At 41.9% G+C, this 18,300-nt stretch overlaps 1 protein-coding gene across 5 annotated transcripts in view; it reads left to right on the top strand.

Moving 5' to 3' along the window:
• The window catches only part of KCNC1 (potassium voltage-gated channel subfamily C member 1), a 124,645-nt gene that overhangs the window by 82,995 nt on the left and 23,350 nt on the right, over nucleotides 1-18,300 (top strand). For all 5 annotated transcript variants that reach the window (XM_023929063.2, XM_023929066.2, XM_023929064.2 and 2 more), the window contains exon 2: nucleotides 2,308-3,241. In XM_023929063.2, coding sequence (XP_023784831.1) covers nucleotides 2,308-3,241 — 934 coding nt within the window. The remainder of the gene's footprint in view (nucleotides 1-2,307; nucleotides 3,242-18,300) is intronic.

Genomic DNA, 18,300 nt, shown 5'->3' on the forward strand with positions numbered 1-18,300 from the left:
GGATCACAAAGCACAGGATCAACACCACCTATTTTACATATGAAGAAACAGTGCATGGAGAAATTTCCCTGTTTAACAGGAGAATCTGATAAAAAATATACCCAAAATCCAGTCTCTCAATTTCCCTAATCTTCATACTGTTTCTCTCCCAGATATATTATGCATTGATTTCAGCATGTCAGCATGTACAGTAGATCCTCACATAACAGTGCTGTGAGAACCTGAAGTGTTCAGGAGAAAATATTGCATTATGTTTTAAATCTGTGACAATGGTTCTGACATCTTTGGCAACAAAGCTGAATTTGAAAAGCAGAAGAGTGTTTGCTTCTGTATCCTTCCAAGCTTATTTGCTCTTACTGGCCTAAGAGTAATGCCCAGATAGGCTGCCCAGAGAGGCTGTGGGATCCCCAGCCTTAGAGATACTCAGACGTGGACTAGGCAAGAGCAACCTGGTCCAGCTTTGAAGCTGTATGAAACAACCTCCAAAGGGCCCTTTGGAGCCTAAATGATCCAGCTTAAATTATTTTTTTATTTTTTTCTCTTCCATTTCCTTTGTATACTATTACACAGTTCACCTCAAACTGTGGCAAATCCATGCTTTTGACTTTGTTTGCTAATACAGAAGGTCAGGTGTAAATCTGCACCAGGTCTACCCAGGAAGGCAGATGAGAAACTTCTTGAATGCAGGAGAGTTTTGATATTTTGAAACATAGGTTATTTTTAATGAGTCTGTTCCTTTGGCAGCAGTTTTGTTCAGATTATTGCACTGCATTCACTGGGGCAACACAGAAGAAACTAGTTCTTTTTAACCCCTGTGTTGACTATACTGTTGAAAAAGGGACACTGTGACTAAGAGGAAACTAAACAAGTATTTGATAATATTTGTATTATCATGATTGCTCATGCTTATAACGACAGGGAAATACCTCATATGACATCTCTTGTCCAGATGACACACAAGACAAACAAGAAGATAACAGATGTAGGGAGTGCAATGGCAAGAGGTATTACCATAACCGTACTACTCCAACACACAAAGACACTTAGATATATGAAAATTAATTGATTAAAGGAACATTGAGCAGGGCAACTGTGGTTACAAGACTTGCAAATTTTGGTCTCAGTGCACTGACTGTACTCCTCAATTATCATGGAATACAACCAAGAGATCTCCTTTAGGCTGAGAAAAGACTGAGAAAAGCTAAGAAAGCTGGTGTTGATCAGCTTGGAGAATAGAATTCTCCAGGGAGACAATATTACTGTCAACAAGGTCTCCCTGTCAATACGTAAAGGAATCTCATAAGAAAGTTGTCGACTGACTTTTTAGTAAGTCCTGTTGTGACAGGAACCTGGGTAATGGTTTTTAACTAAACAAGGGAAGATTCATACTAGAAGAGATTTAATTCCACAATGAAGGTGGTGGAACACAAGCACAGATTTCCCATAGAGGTGGTGGATGCCTCATCCCTGGAAATATTCAAGGCCAGATTGTAATTGCAATCCAACATCCTTTAAAAAAAAATAATCTAATTCTGGTAGAAGTCTTACACTGTAATGAAGTAAAAATAAAGAAAATTGTGAGTTTTCTGGTGAAAATCAATAGATCGGTGTCCTTTGGGATCAGCTAATAGGCTTACCTGAAACCTCTTCCTTACCTTCCCTATCCCCCCACTCCCAAAAGATCTAGAGAAAGGAACTGAGAACAGAGGCATTTAAGAGCTCAGCTTGATAATGTGACTGTTCTCAACCTGTGTCTGGAGTTTGCCAAGAAAAGTCTGATGATGCCAAGGACTCTGCTCCTTGCTGTAGAGCCCACCTGAGACTGCCACTAGTATTTACTAGCACCTTTCTGAGATCTGAAATATCATAGCTCTCACTAAGCTGGGAGCAGCCACGATACTGCTGGCAGAATGCTGAGAAAAGTACTGCCTGGCATTTGTCCTGGAAGGTGTGCTCTCTCTTTAAGGCAAGGAAGTGACAGAAGACCAAGCTCAGAAAGGTGCAATTTCAATATGTCCTTAACCTTAAATCCCACAGAAAGCCCTGAGATTTAAGTGCTTGCTTAAATTAATGCTCACACTAAGGTGCTATCTGTATAAGAATGGATTTTAGCATGTACTTATATACTGCTTTCCCTCCCAGCCTGAATGTTAGGCTAGTGAGACTTGGCATCTTAAGCCCACAGGAAGAAGGCTTGGCCTTATATTTACATTTAATACAGCTCTTGCCTCTCTCTGATGTTTCAGAATCAAAGCCCCCGTACTTAACCTACTGTTTAACGTTTCTCTCATATCTTTCTTTCCACAGTATGTGGCATTTGCATCCCTGTTCTTCATTCTGGTCTCCATTACCACCTTCTGCCTCGAGACCCACGAGAGATTTAACCCCATTGTGAACAAGACAGAAACTGAATTCATCGGGAATGATACCCAGGTGCGGCACTACAGGGAAGCAGAGACGGAAGCCTTTCTCACCTACATCGAAGGTGTCTGTGTGGTCTGGTTTACATTTGAGTTCTTGATGAGAGTCACTTTCTGCCCAAACAAGGTGGAATTTATCAAAAACTCTTTGAACATCATTGACTTTGTGGCCATACTGCCTTTCTATCTAGAGGTTGGACTCAGTGGCCTGTCTTCCAAAGCTGCTAAGGATGTCCTGGGCTTCCTCCGCGTAGTCCGTTTCGTGCGAATCCTGCGAATTTTCAAGCTGACCCGCCACTTCGTCGGGTTGCGGGTCTTGGGACACACCCTCCGTGCCAGCACAAACGAATTCTTGCTGCTCATCATATTTTTGGCATTGGGCGTCTTAATCTTTGCCACGATGATCTATTATGCCGAGAGAATAGGTGCTAAACCAAATGACCCTAGTGCCAGTGAACACACACACTTTAAAAATATCCCCATCGGCTTTTGGTGGGCTGTTGTCACCATGACGACCCTGGGCTACGGAGACATGTATCCTCAGACTTGGTCAGGCATGCTGGTGGGGGCCCTCTGCGCTCTCGCTGGTGTGCTGACCATTGCCATGCCTGTCCCTGTCATTGTGAACAATTTCGGAATGTATTACTCCTTAGCTATGGCTAAGCAGAAGCTACCAAAGAAAAAAAAGAAGCATATCCCGAGGCCACCCCAGCTGGGATCCCCCAATTATTGTAAATCTGTCGTAAACTCTCCACACCACAGTACTCAGAGCGACACATGCCCACTGGCCCAAGAAGAAATTTTAGAAATTAACAGAGCAGGTAGGAAACCTCTTAGAGGAATGTCCATCTGACCGTTAACCTCCATCCCGCGTAGTGATTTAAGATTCAGCCAGACTGCTTTCTTAGAGCAATGGGTAGCACATTTATCCATTCTAGTCCCACCATCACACAGTGAATAATATGTGTGAAGTCTAGGTTGCAGGGACAAATGGTACAGTGGAGGCTGATCGGCAAAACTAAGGATGAGAGCACGCTCTAGGAGCCCAAACTTTGGTCCTGGTTAAGGGCATACAAGTCTCAAGATATTTTTGAAAGCTGTTACATCTAGTGGAAGAATTTTGAGAGTTCTACAGCTGTGTTGCTGGACTGTGTAATGCATCTCAGAGGCTCCTGAGAGCTGAATGCTTCATAGAGCAGAGTAGGAGCCAAGTACTCAGCAATTACAGAGCTTTCTGACAAAACAGGGCTGCAATTCGAAACAGCCAGATGCTTTCTCATTTGTTCCCATTTGGGACCTTTCAGCTGTTTTAAATGGCAGATATTGTACATCTCATTACAGAAACTAGGTGCCTAGTAAGTTGAAGGGACAACTATACCATCATGCATATTCATGAGACAATCCTGTCTCTTTCTGATGATTAACTGCAAAGTAGAACAACAGCTCAAATTCTTGACACTAATGCAAAATGACTCACTCTGAGACAAGACTAGATGTAAGGATGTTTATTCCATGGCATGCAATTCAATCTATTCTATAGTAATCCACTAGAATTTAGCATTTAGAACTATGAAGAGTTTTGAACCACATTTTCTAAAACATGCTCCTTTTGCAAGTATGGGTTGGTGAGTTACAGCTCTTTCAACCTTCTAGCAGCAAAGGCCAACTGGAAAAGGTCTGACTGGTCATTACTGGCTGGTTTGGCCTAAATAGTGATTGCCTCACTCTTAATTGTACTGATTCATGTTAGCAATAGGTGAAACCAGAGCAAAATTAACCATACTAATTCTACTTTGGGGGGGTGGGGGAATGGAAAGAATACTAGTCACCATGGAATATATTATAATATCCCATGGCTAGTGGTTAATTATGGGAATATCTCAGTTCTATGAGACTCCTATAGCACACAAAATTACGGGGCTCCAATTTGATTTTTTTAATATACCCATAATCTACCTCTACCCATGGAATATCACTATTTATTCTATAGAGTAATTTGAAAGTAGATAACTACGTTGAAAACAATGCCAACTTCATTCTTGGCAGATGTTCCAGCCAAGTTGCATAGTAGACATTCATCAGTCTTTTCAGAATATCCCCCTGCGTTGTATTAGAAAGGACAGATTGCCAGCCAAGTGATCTCAACTGTCATAGAGTTCAAAAGAGGTGCTTTGGAAGAGCTAGCATATACCTATGATGGTCTTGTGTTATCATATTTTTGCTTTGAAGAAAATTCTGATTTGTTACTCATTGTGAGTGAGATATTTTCTCGTCATCTCATAGCCATGCATGTTGATGTCATTGTTAGAAGCACAAAGAAAGTGAGACTTTCCTTTGTGTGTGACTTCACCAATGCCAATGCTAATTTTGGAGGGGAAGAGCTGGTGGGAATCTTTCTCTTCTTTCCTATTCTCTTTTATCTTCCTTTCTTATTTCTTTTCCCTTCTGTGCAAGTATGTAAAATCCATTCAGAAGGTAAATAGCTTTCATTTTGTTTTTGTTAAAGGCTATTTCCATTGCAACAGGCCAATCACAATTCACATGACTGATAGACTGTACCAATTGTATCCTTGGCGCACATAAGCGATGGTCTTATCATCCATTCCCCTCAGGTTGCAAATGCTTATCACAGCTCATGTTCAAGCAGCAAACTTCCTCATAAAGCAGATGCTTTTGTGGCATCATGGATCAAGAGGGAAAGAGGGCACAGCAATATTGTGTGTCTCCTACCCTGAGCAGTGTTCCAACTGCCCCATGATAGGGTGCAAGAGATGCCAGACTCTGGGGTACTTTAGCAGTCAGCTACGGAGTGAAATCAACTCCGAAATCCCTGGCTTTATAAAGTTCATTCTATTATCTACCCTGGTCCTCGCTGGGAACTGGAGGACCGGGAGCTCTATGAGTTCAGTACAATTCCACACTGGTATCCTGAGAATACGTGTAATTTTGGTTCAATGTGGAACTGTTTTGCCACCATCAGTGCTCTAAACTCAGCTGTTACCACAATATCCATGAAGTATTGATAGTAGCAGCAACTAATCTATTTCTGCAATAATTGAGAGACTATTTTTATATACATATACAAGCATATATATTTTAAGAAGCAACAAAGCACACTTACACTTCAGCTAACAAAATTGTAACACTGTAGCTGGAGTTCTGTTTTTAATAATTATTATGCACCACTAGCAGCAAAAAATATTGCCTGCATCTTTTAGCTTCCAAATAGGGAAAGATCTATATGTGTGCAGGAGAAAAACAAAAAATACTGAGATCAGAACCAAACTGCTAACACAAGATCTGCATTGCCTTGGATGTTAAACTTAATTTCTGTAACATGAAGCCTTCACAGGCACTGACTTGTTTTTCAAACTATTACCTGCAAGTTATATGAAAACAGGGACTTGCAAGCAGTGAAAATCTTTAGATTGGTTAACATCATCTAGCTATAAACAGCTAGTTAATATTGCACTAGAACACAGAACAGAACAGGTGCCTAACTTTTCTAAAATAGTGCCCAGGTTGTCCAGCATATTTCTTGTAATTTTTTAACTGTAATGCTTCAGTATGACAGTGTCTAGGTCACATAAGATCATGTGATTTGTATCCAATATGTTATTAAAAAACAAAAAGCCTGCATAGTTCCTCAGGTGTAAAGGACATCACATGAAGTTATTAATTCCATATATTGTTTGTCGTGGAATGATTAAACACATCACCAAACAGGGTCGAGCATGAAGTAGTTCTACACATGACTCCCTCTCTCATGCACCGAGTCAGCACTTCACATCTGTTCCTGGTCCATGCCTTCAGGGCCAAGGGGCTCTGCAGAGAGCTCAGCACAGCTCTGCCCGGTGCCTCCTCCCAGGATGAGAAGCACTTTCCTGGCACAGGCATGCAAACAGCAGAGCTTTGCCCACAGGCTGCACAGCTGCTGCCAACGATGCTTTGGTCATTTGCAGGCAAAGCAAAGATGCTTTGAATTTAAATCTGGCAGGTTTGAATTAAATATTTTTATTGCCCACAACACTCTCAGCAGCTCTGTCCTGGGCTAATCTACACCTGGTAGGAGGGCATCTTTAATTAACAGCACTTGATTTTAATCCAATACAAAGAATGTCAGTTTCATTCTACCATACCTCCCCTTTCTGCAGCAACCCTTTCTGTTTTCCATACCATCTGATCGCACCAGGGGGTGGCTGGGAAAGCAGAAGAAGGGAGGAAAGGCATTTCAGAGTACCGGATGGCAGAGCTAGTGCTGCAAGCAGACCTTCACCAGCAGCATTAAGAAAGGAGAAATTTCTGCTATACGAAACATTGTCTTCAAGGCAGTTTCTGCTACCCATAAATTCTCAAAATATTGCCTGGGGAAACTGAGCCTGATACAAAGCAGCAGATTCCACCTGACCAATTTCACCAAAACTCTTTGACCTGGGGATAGCTCAAACTATAGAGAACCGTGCGTCACTTCATTTAACATACACCCACCAAATTCTAGCATCTCCATGTCAAAGGATTAACGTTATGTTGCACTGTTATTTACAGGCCCTGTTCAAGATCAGGGCTTCATTTTGGAATCATTTTATGTGGGATAACCACTATACTGCAATCAAATACCCAGCAGGATAAGTGGACAACAAAAAGCTTATGGAAGTAATCTCCAATATTTCCAGTTGACACACAGCTTAATTTAATAGTGAAAGATTGCTTGAAAGGTCTGCAGCAGCCACTAGTTGAATATAACTAAATAAGCATCAGTCAACCAGACTCTGCTGTGCTGGAGTGTCTTTTATCTCAAGACTTGAGTGTTCTAAACAGTCAGTATCATAACAGAAGAAAAAAACAACCAAACCCAGAAAAAGACAGTTTCAACCACTTAAATATTATTTTTGTCCCAAACCTCACACTGTCCTACAGGAATAATAATTTAATTAGTACACAAGTGCACTTATGGTGCATGTTTGTAAGAAGACCTCAAAACATGCAAAACAGATGTTAAAAGCTCTGTTTTGTTTTTAAAGTGTTGCCCAGTTCCTCAGCCCCTCCCTTACATGAGCTGTGTGCTTACCTACTGGACAGACTGACTGCATGGGTACATCTCACCTTTGTCACTGGATGAAGCAGTGAATGTAACTTCCCAACACTGTAAAAGAAATTTAGAACATGTGGAATTCATAACTTCATTTGATGCCTACAGTACTGTCTGGTGCCACACAGCTATGGTCTAAAGAATGCATCTGTAATTCATAAGCCAAGGAGATGGGTTATTTGCGGTTTGTTCAGAGATCTTCCCCCCCCTTTTATTCTTTTCATATATGTATTTACAACACTAGCACACAAAAGGTTTATATTGACTTTAACATAGACAGATTAAGAATTTCTCATCTCTCTGATCCCCTCTGCATGCAGTTTCATTTAAGCTATACTCCAAGGATAGCCTATCTTCATACAAATGTACTGTGCAGGCTCTTTCACAGTGTACTGGTGACAAAATTCTCTATTCATTGCACGGCTGTAAAATACAGAAAAAAATGACTAGAACTGAGGCACCTAAGACGAGACGGGAAATATCTGTCATTACTAACACAGACTTCAGCTTCAGAAAAACAGTGTATAGTTCTTTTACTTCTCTGCCCCAAAGCCAATTTTCAATAACACACTCCTAGACTATCCTGATGTGTGAATAAAGTAATCCAAGTCTATCACTGAGAGAAGGGAGCTACAAAGCTGCAGTGACTCCAGTGTACTCCATGGTCAGATGAACTAGAACAAGCTGTGATGTTAGGAACCCATTATTTCAGTGCAATTTCCCAAGAGAAAGTTGATCTCCTTTTAAAGAAATCACGTGGAATTACCCATTCCAGCTTTATCACTCATGCTTTCTGAAGGAGCTGCTCTTTTCTCAGGGCTTCATTTTCATCTCTTCTTTCATCATAACCTAAATAACCTGTATTCCTTGTGCAATGCACTGCCTCTAACGTCAGAAGTGTGCTGAGCACTATAATTCTAGTGCCCGTGCTCAGTGGGAGCTGGGAACTCTTGGCAGCTCTTGTCAGAGGCCCATTCTGCTGCCTAACATTTCACTGTAGCTGGTGAACCTCAGTGGCTTTTATGGAGAGCAAAGCGTTGTTAAAGCCATAGGTATGTAGTCGCTGTGGTGGTCCTTCAAACTTCCAAACGGGGAAGCAAATTCTCTGATCAAGTGTCTCTGAACATTATAAAAAAGTCTCATGTAATTTTAGTGTCATAAAACCTTTGCCCCTCTCTGTAAGATGGACAGTAGACAACAAAGAAACTCCTAAGAGTTAAGGTCTGTTTCAGCTCAAAAAGCTCAGGTGTTTAAATATGTTGGACATAACAAATAGTAAAAAGGCAATGGAAAAGGTAATAGAGAGGTGTTTTTTCTTTCCTCACTATACTTAACCTTTCTAGTCTTTAAAATCCAAAACTCCTCACTCCAAAATAGCAAATGAGGTAATGATCACATCTTGATATCACTGACAATGGAGTCTTCAGGATCTACTGGAGAAATTGCTAACAGCTCAAAACAAAAGGAATAACACTCAGTTATTCTCATCTAACTTAAGTTGCATTTTTCTGAGGTCCCCCTTATACTGGAATAAGAATCAGGCAGCCTCCAAGAGTAATCCACTCATTTATGACCTGAGTTGTCCTCTGGGGGTGCCTTTCTCCATAAGAGTTCACAGGTGATTGCAGCTATAACTCAATAGTCTCATTTAAATGCCTACAGTTCTGTGGAAGCACTCTGGATCTATTCCTTGCCCCCTGCCACCTGTGGCATTCCTGCAATCTCACAGCTGGGGTCACATGTAAAGCAGTATCTATAATATAATGTATTAGCTTGTTGTACAATTATTCATCTGTCACTTCCTGTAGGGATAAAACCAGTGGGTGTCACTTGTACTACTGTTGACTTTAGAATGTGAGTAAAAAACAATATCCTCTATGCCAAATAATTTGAAAGCAAAGAGGAGGAGCTATGTATTCAAACACAGTGCTTCATGTTTCCTGCTTTTCTCTGGCATTAGGTGAGACATGAAAAAAAAATTTGAAAATTATAAAATCTCCCTACACAAACCCTGTGGGACAGAGCCAGGGGTGAGTGTGTTTAGGGACAGGACTGCATTAAGCTAAAAACAATTGCAGGACTAAATAATAAATTTTCAGAGTTTTCATGCCTTAATAACCTAATGAACACAAGGTGCTTTTAGTCATGGGAAAACACAGATATAAGCATTTCAGCCAAATAAGGCAAACCTGTGCCAACTCTTCAGTACAAAGCAGATATAAATATAGAAAATCCTCTTTCTCAAGCATATGGCTCCCATGCTATCCAGTGCAGAATGCATTCCTGAATTGTGAAAGAGCTACTCTTGGCATCTCTTCCTTCTGCTGGACTGAGTATGGTTGGTATTTGCAGGACAGGTAGAAGAAAAGGCACTTCTGTGCAACAAGTGCATTTCTGCTGCATTACAACTGAACACGCTAGATCACTTACCTGTTACTACAAAAGGCCAGGGAAAAAAAGGTGTAGGGTATGAGCTCCCAGTTCTGTGCCCGGTCCACTTGCTTATATCCCTCTTGGACTATACTTGCTGGATGTTTTCTCTGAGCCTTTTGTTTACTTGCTTGTCTGTTTATAAGCACAAAGCCAAAATAACAAGCACTTGACCATTCCTGCTATCATTGTTCTTTGTATTCATTCATCCACATTCCGTGTCTCAGACACCTTCCATACTGTATAGATCATCATACTGTATTCCTCAGTCAGAGCAGTAATATAAGATGGTAACATAACTCACCTGACTGCATTTTCCTGCAACCTCTACCTGACCTGTCAATGACCCCCCTGGTGTTAGAGAGACTCTCAGATGTTCAGGGTAGATATAAGAAAACTTCCAGAAGGATCAGGATGAAACTAGGAAGGATCTTCCAGAGCTCTTTGCAATGCAGGATTTCCAGAAGCAGCTGTTCTCAGCACTGCATTAAGTACATATCCAATAATGCCTGTAAATAGCAAGATGCACTGGATCGACTTTCCTAGAGCTCCTGTACTTCTCTAGCAGTTATCAGTAGGTAGGCAGCCAACATACTGTCACCTCACTTCAAGAAGTAGTACCTGTCAAGGGTGATATTCTCTGGGAGTGATGTTACTATGTTGGCCGAGTTAGTACTGGGAGAGACGGTCACCACCGTCACTGGAGTGCCTTTCCTGGGGGACACGGCTTCCTGGAGGGACCCAGGTCGACACGGTGGTGAGTAAATGTTGAAGAGGTAGGTTGGGGTGGAAGGATTCTGCATAATTCATGTAGCGTACTAAATTCTGCTCTCGTGCCAGTGTAAAGTCCTTCAGTATGATCTACTCAGAAGAGCTTCTTAACAATTTTCAAAATATGCAGTAATATAAAAATCAGGAAACTAATAAAGATACCTAGATAAAGATATTGATTTTAATGGCCTTAGAATATTGGGGTAACTAAAATGAAGTTGTTATATAGGAATCTTAATTCTTTTACATGTTCACATTTCTCTTTTTTCTCTTTCTCTCTCTTTCGCTCTGTTTGTTAACATTTTCTTGTTATTGCTGTGCGTTGCTTGCGACTTGTGTATGTTACAGACTGTCACATTTTATTCTGTGAAGTTTTTCTCCAATTCCCATCAACCTGAGCTCCATGTTGGGCAGCCGAGGAGATTACAGTACAGTTCTTTATTGCAAAAGAACCAGGAATGTCACAGACTATAGGTAACTTCACTGAGGTTGTGACACAAAACCTGATGCAAGGTATTAATGCAAAGAGTAAGTACTTGGTATGAAAATAGAGCTATTTAGTCAAATTACTTTCTTTTTTTCCAGATAGTCTGCATGGGAAAAGTTAATTTTCATTACTCTACAGAAGAAAACACTCCCAAACCTACCAATCTAGGATTCTTGTCACTCTCATTTGAAAACCAGTGGTGCCTATGTCAACATATCATTGCTCATTTTCAGAGGCTTAAACCCACATTTTCTGTGCTGTTCTTCTCTATGCTAAACTTCCTTTCACATTCTCCAAGTCATCATTTCATCATTTTGTCATCCTTTATCTGTGGTTTAATAGATCTTCTACATAATTCTTTTTCTAATTTAATATAATTATATCCCTTTCACTCTAAGGACCTGATTAAACAACAAAAATGAGTCCTTACCCATGGGATTCACATTTCTTAATCCTGTGTGAGGCTCTGTAGCCTATAAAATTGATTTCTGTAGCCAAAAATGGTCTGGCACAAAAGCATAATTGTTACTTTGCTGAACAATGTCCTGAGCAAAGCATTTTGTTTTACAATTTTCCCAATTACTCCCATAGATTAGTTTTAGAGAATGGTACAAAGTATAGATATGATAGACATTCTGATCATTTTCTAGAAGGAAAGCATAAAGTTTATTTCTTATTCATAATTGTCAGGAACTCAGAAATCACTATAGCCATATAGCAACTCAAGAAAAGCATATTTGTCTCAATGTGAAGTTGATTTACTACATGATTTCCTGTTATGCTCTGACCTTCTCTTAATAAGTGAAGAAGCACAGCAGAGTTTCCATGAAGTCCAGCATAAAAGAATACAGTAATTTATACTGATGCAACTGATGAGTGCACAATATTAATGCAGAATAAACACTATCCAGGCAACTAAAACAGAAGCAGCTTGCTAACAGGAGTGGAATTTGACTTCAAGAGACTCAAAAGAGTTGGGAATTTAACTGTAAGTATTTCCTTTCCATGCAAAATCTTAGAGTGAAATCATTGAATAAGATAATCGTTTAGATTGGAAAAGATCTTTAAGATCATCAAGTCCAACCTCTAACCCAGCACTGCAAGTCCACCACTAAACCATGTCCCAAAGTACCACATCTACACAACTTTTAAATGCCCCTGGTGATGGCGCCTTGACCACTTCTCTAGACAGCCTGTTCCAATGCTGGACGATGCTTTTGGTGAATGAATGTTTCCAAGTATCCAATCTAAACCTCTCCTGGTACAACTTGAGGCCGTTTCTTCTTGTCCTATCCCTTATTACTTGGGAAAAAGAAACCCACCCCCACCTGGCTACAGCTTCCTTTCAGGCAGTTGTAGAGAGCAATGAGGTCTCCCCTGAGCCTTCTTTTCTCCAAGCCAAACACCCCCAGCTCCTCCCTCAGCTGTTCCTCACAGGACTTGTGCTCCAGACTCTCCACCAGCTCCCATTTCCCTTCTCTGGACTCACTCCAGCCCCTCAGTGTCCTCCTTGCAGTGAGGGGCCCAGAACTGGACACAGCACTCGCGATGTGGCCTCACCAGTTCAGGGGGACAATCCCTGCCCTGCTCCTCTGGCCACACCAGTGCTGATCCCGGCCAGGATGCCCTTGGCCTTCTTGGCCACCTGGGCACAGCTGGCTCATGTCCAGCTGCTGTCACCAGCACCCCCAGGTCGTTTTGTGCCGAGCAGGTTCCCAGCCCCTCTGTCCCGGCCTGTGGCACTGCCTGGGGTTGTTGTGACCCAAGGACAGGCCCCGGCACCCGGCCTGGCTGACCCTCACACCGTCGGCCTCAGCCCATCGATCCGGCCTGTGCAGAGCCCTCTGCAGAGCCTTCCTGCCCTCCAGCAGATCGACACTCCCACCCAGCCTGGTGTGTCTGCAAAGTGCCTGAGGGTGCCCTCGGTCCCCTCATCCAGATCACTGATAAAGAGATTAATTAGGGCTGGCCCCAGCACTGAGCCCTGGGGAGCACCACTGGTACCGGCTGCCAGCTGGATGGAATCCACTCACCCCCAGTCTCTGGGCCCAGCCATCCAGACAGTTTTTTACCCAGTGAACAGTGTACTTTTCCAAGCTATGAGCACATCATTTCTCCAGGAGAATGCTGTGGGAAACCTTTCCCTCATTCACTAAGTGGGTCACCTTGTTATAGAAGGAGACCAGGCTGGTCAAGCAGGATCTGTATTTCCTAAACCCATGCTGGCTGGGCCTGATGCCCTGGTTGTCCTGCATGTGCACCATGATGGCACTCAGGACAATCTGCTCCATGACCTTCCTGGGCACCAAGGTCAGGCTGACAGGCCTGTAGTTCCCCAGATCCTCCTTCTGGCCACTCTTGGAGCTCAGTGTATTTGCCAACCTCTCCAGTGCACCAGTACTGCTGATAAATGATGGAAAGTGGCTCGGTGAGCATCTTCATCAGCTCCCTAAGTACCCTCAGGTTGACCCCTCTGGTCTGAAAACTTGTGTCTTAGTGCTCGATGACCATTTTCCCTTGGATTATGGGGGCTTCATTCTGCTCCCCATTCCTGTCTTTCAGGTCAGGGACTTAGTACCCAGAATAAAACTGGCCTTACTATTAAAGACTGTGACAGAGAAGGCAATACACAGCTCAGCCTTTTCTTCATTCACTTTCACCATAATCCCCCCCACACCCAGTAAAGGCTGGAGATTCTCCTCAGCCTTCCTTTTATTGTTTATGTATTTATTGAAACATTTTGATTGTCTTTTATGGCCGTAGCCAGATTGAGTTCTAGTTGGCCTTTGGCCCTTCCAATTTTCTCCCTGCATGACCTCATAGCATCCCTGTAGTCCTCCTGAGCTGTCTACCCCTTCTTTCAAAGGGGAAACTCACCCTTTTTTTTCCTGAGCTCCAGCCAAAACTCTCTGTTCAGTGAGGCTGGTCTTTCACCAGCTCATGCTTTGGCACACAGGAACAGCTTGATCCTGTGCTTTTAGGGTTTCCTTACTGAAGAATGTCCAGCCTTCCTGACTTTCTTGCCCTTCAGGACTGCCTCACAAGGAACTCTGTCAACAAGACTCCTAAAAAGGCCAGTGTTGTTGTTCAGTTCCAGGCTCTCTGGAATTCCAAAGTAACAGTTCTGCTGATCCCCTCCTTACTCTCTGGGAATCAAAAACTCTATCATTTCATGATCCCTGTGCCCAAGACAGCTATGAGCACACAACCATCATGCCACTCACAAGTCCTTCGCTGTTCACAAACAACAGGTGAGGTATCTGTGAGGTATCACAGTGACGTATCTTCCCTATTTGGCTGACTAGGAAAGAGAAATCTAGGGATGTAAAGCCAATGGATATTTTCAGATAGCAAGTAGCTCTTAACTCCTCCACAAATCAAAGCAAATATCTTTGAATACTTGAATTCCTACTCTTAACTTCACTGTAATCATTTGCATAGCACAAGAAGTATCAGGCAAAAGTGATGCTGCAAAACTAGAATGAAAAAAGGAATGCGAAATCTTTGCTTTTTTAGGTGTTTTTTTTTTAGATAAAGACAGCTGGGAAAACCTGTCCTCCAGCAGCCTCACGGCTGCTCCATTTCACACTTCCAGATAATAGGCTTGTAGCTAAGAAAAGCCAGAGCACAGCAGTTCTCCACCCTCACCTCAGCTGTGCCACCCCTGTTCCTGTAGCTTTCTGTCACGAGCCCAAGAGCCAGGGAAACCCATCATCCCCAGAAGAATTTCCCATTGCCAGCAGAGTATGACACAGCTGATGTTTGCCACAGTATCAACCCTTTTACATCATCAGGAGAGTGTGACAGGACTGAAATACAGAAGAGAAATTAACTCATTAAACACATGCCAATATTTTCTTCGGGGAACCAGCTGGATTAAAGGTCTCTGCTGTTAGAGAACCTCATGGAGATCCTTCTTCATGAAACACTTTAGGCAGCTAGTGTAAACATTAGTTAGTGACACATTTAAAATTAAAATTTCCCTCATGTTCTGAAAAAAAACACAAAGGACACTCAATTGATCAGGAGTGGGACTATCCACAGACAGTAATAATGGCAGTCCCAGGTTTGGATCAGGACTGTAAGAGCACAGTTGAGATCTAGAGAAGTGGTAAGTTAATTTTTAGGTGTACATGGGGTGGGGATGTGAAATGTAACTTTACTCAGAGAAGATTTCTCCAGCATCAAGATCTTCATCTTTCAAACAACTTACTTTCCTGGCCCTGTTCTCAGCTGCTCCTGCCTGCTTTCTGTCTGTCACATCCTTCCCTTGTAACAGGCTGCAAAGCTCTGAAGTCACCAGTGTTGTAGGTGTCTGCCTACAACATCTCTTATCTCTTTCAATCTTAAAACAAGGGTAGGAGTTCTGAACAGTCTCTGCCCCTCTGGAGGAGATTGTCAGTGACCTCATATAACCAAAAAACAAAACTGTGTCTCTTAATTGTTGTGTTTCCGATTTAGAGCTGAGAAAACTCCATCTTCTTCAGCAAAATGTGGACAAATCTGTCACTGTCCATGTACTCAGATGTTGACTCATGGGTGACTATGCTTAGATTCCATGCTATGGATTGTTGGGCTTTTCTCAGCCCTGTTTCAGTCAAAGTGACCCTGTAAACACTGAAAATTATCCCCTCTGAGAGTACCTTTCATCCAGTCTTTGGAGTAAGTGACCACTGCACAGGTCTATAGACACATGGAAGAGAAAGAGGTGGGGGTTGCAGGACACAGCTATAATCCTGAGATGAAGCAGTGAGAATTGCCACCATCCCTGACCCACCCATGACTTCTGAAAATACCTACAGTAAGAAGGGTGGGCCAGGAACTTGTTCCTTGGCAGCTGGGGGAGAATGGCAGTGTTTGCTCCAGGGAAGAGGACTAGGGTGATTTTCCCCATGCAGGAACCCTTCCAGCACAAGTGCCACATTTCCAAGCATAGATCGAGGTCAATAACTGTATCGTACAATTATGTCCACTGATACTCTGAATATAAGGTGCAATTCAAATAGTTGGAGAGTCTGTGTCAGACTCTTGCTTATGATCAAAACCAGCAGCACTGGTAAAGCCACTGTAACAATTTGCAACCATTTGCTGTGGCAAAAGAGATCAGTAATGGAGCAGCAGGTACATGGGCAGCTCTACTGTGCTTCTCCACAACAAGCAGAGTACACTAATGCAAAATCCAGCAGTTCTCCTTAGTTGGGATAATTTTCAGAATCATTTCCCTCCATTTTAAAATCCATCATTTGCTTGGAAACACACAAGGCATTTTAATATACTTTTCTACAAAGAGGGATGATAGAAGTAGAAACCACACAAATGAGGTAGTTGTGAAACGAATTATTCACCTGGGAAATATGCTGAATACTTTCTTTACTCTCAGCCAAATCTCTGCAGGAGAATGTTTTGAGCTGGTGCAGTTAGCTAGGTATTCACAGATAGGACAGTTAGGGAGATAAGGTACCAAGCTGAGAGTCAGAAGATTTTGTTATAAATAACTTACATATCAGTAGGCAAGTTACCTCACTGCATGGTAGTTTTATCCATCTGTAAAACAGAGAGGATAATATTGACTTCTCTTCATAGAACAGAACCTAAAGAACAAAAAATGCTGTATAAGCCTAATTCAGATTCCCCTAGCAGGGGTGGAAAGATGTGAATTTGATAGGCCAGAATCAACCCTTCAAAGTTTTGAGCACATAGAAACAGTTGTCATTAGTATAACTAGACTCAGAGTTACCAGACAGCAATGATTGCATAATTTTTCTTTACCAGGAGTTCTCTCAAGGTTAGTCTTGGAAAAAGCAAACATGCAAATGGAAATTTAAGAAATCAACCTGAAATAATGTAATTTCATTCCATCTTTAGACCTTATTCCTAAAATTGTTCAGCATGTCAATCTGATAGTTAAAAAAATGAGAACTACAGACTGATGGCATCAGTGAGGTTTATGTTTTCTTTACTCCCATAATAGACTAATCACATACCTTCATAGAATTAGGAGCTGTAGCCAGTGGTTTGGAACACAACTATTCTACTTAGCACTTACTTACATATACCAGCAATAGATGCAGTGTTCTGTGCTGGCAATTTCTCTGCTTCCTAAATATTCACCCAAATTGTCACTGTGGATTAGCACGGCTATCCAGAATGTGATCCCTAAGGCATGGCCCATGACTGTAATGTTCAAGGAACATTAATAGGATAGTTCAGTAATTTTCCCACATCTCCAGCTACTCTATTCTCTTCCTCTTGAAAGGAAATAAAATAACAAGGTTGTGGATTTTTAACAAGCATAGAGGAAAAATCATCAGTGCTAAGGGATCCTGAAGGGGCTGTAAGAGCAAGTTCCAGCTCAAGCTACTAGAGATTTATGAAATTAATTTGAAGAAGTTCAATTTTGTTGCCATTCAAGCACAACAGAGCCTGCAAGCTGCTTCCAAAAGAATCTATGGTTGTTACCAGTGAGTAGCGTGACCCACAACCACTCTGCTCAAAGATGTTTTGAACTCCTGAAATGGACCAATTCACCCTCCATCACCAACAATTTCTTTTGCAAACCTGGGCTCAGGAGCAGAAGTGTGTGTCTCAGAGATTTCAGTGCAGAGCTCTGCTGACTCAGCTGCCTCCCTCATTTCAGTATTAGAGCCATCAGCTTGTAGCAGTAGAGGCTTATGAAGCAGCCTAATTCTTTGCTCATCCCCAGGAGGACTGCAGCTCTCCCCAAACACAGTTAAGTGATTTTTAAATACAGGGCTCAGTACCTGCAGTGTCACGGTTTCTATGGCAGCCATGCCAGGTTTTTGTTCAGAGTGGTATTAAATAGCAGAGATTATTACGAACAGAAAAGAATTGCAACTCAGTGAAACAGTAAAACTTTAGAATCCTATTGAAATTAATGTCCACAAGTATTAAAATGCCCCTATACCTTTTGCCACATTTTTAAATGTGTTGAGAGACCTAATTATTTCATTGCTAACAAAACAAAACATTACTACATTCCTCTTGGGGGAAATAATCGGCTGATTCTGCACAGAGAAAAATGGAGGCAGAGGTGAGACGTGCAGCAAAGACTGCTTGTGTTGTTACAAACCAGTTGAATCTAA

This window comes from Cyanistes caeruleus, chromosome 6 (assembly GCF_971803275.1).
Source record: "Cyanistes caeruleus chromosome 6, bCyaCae1.hap1.1, whole genome shotgun sequence".
NCBI classification, from domain to species: domain Eukaryota; kingdom Metazoa; phylum Chordata; class Aves; order Passeriformes; family Paridae; genus Cyanistes; species Cyanistes caeruleus.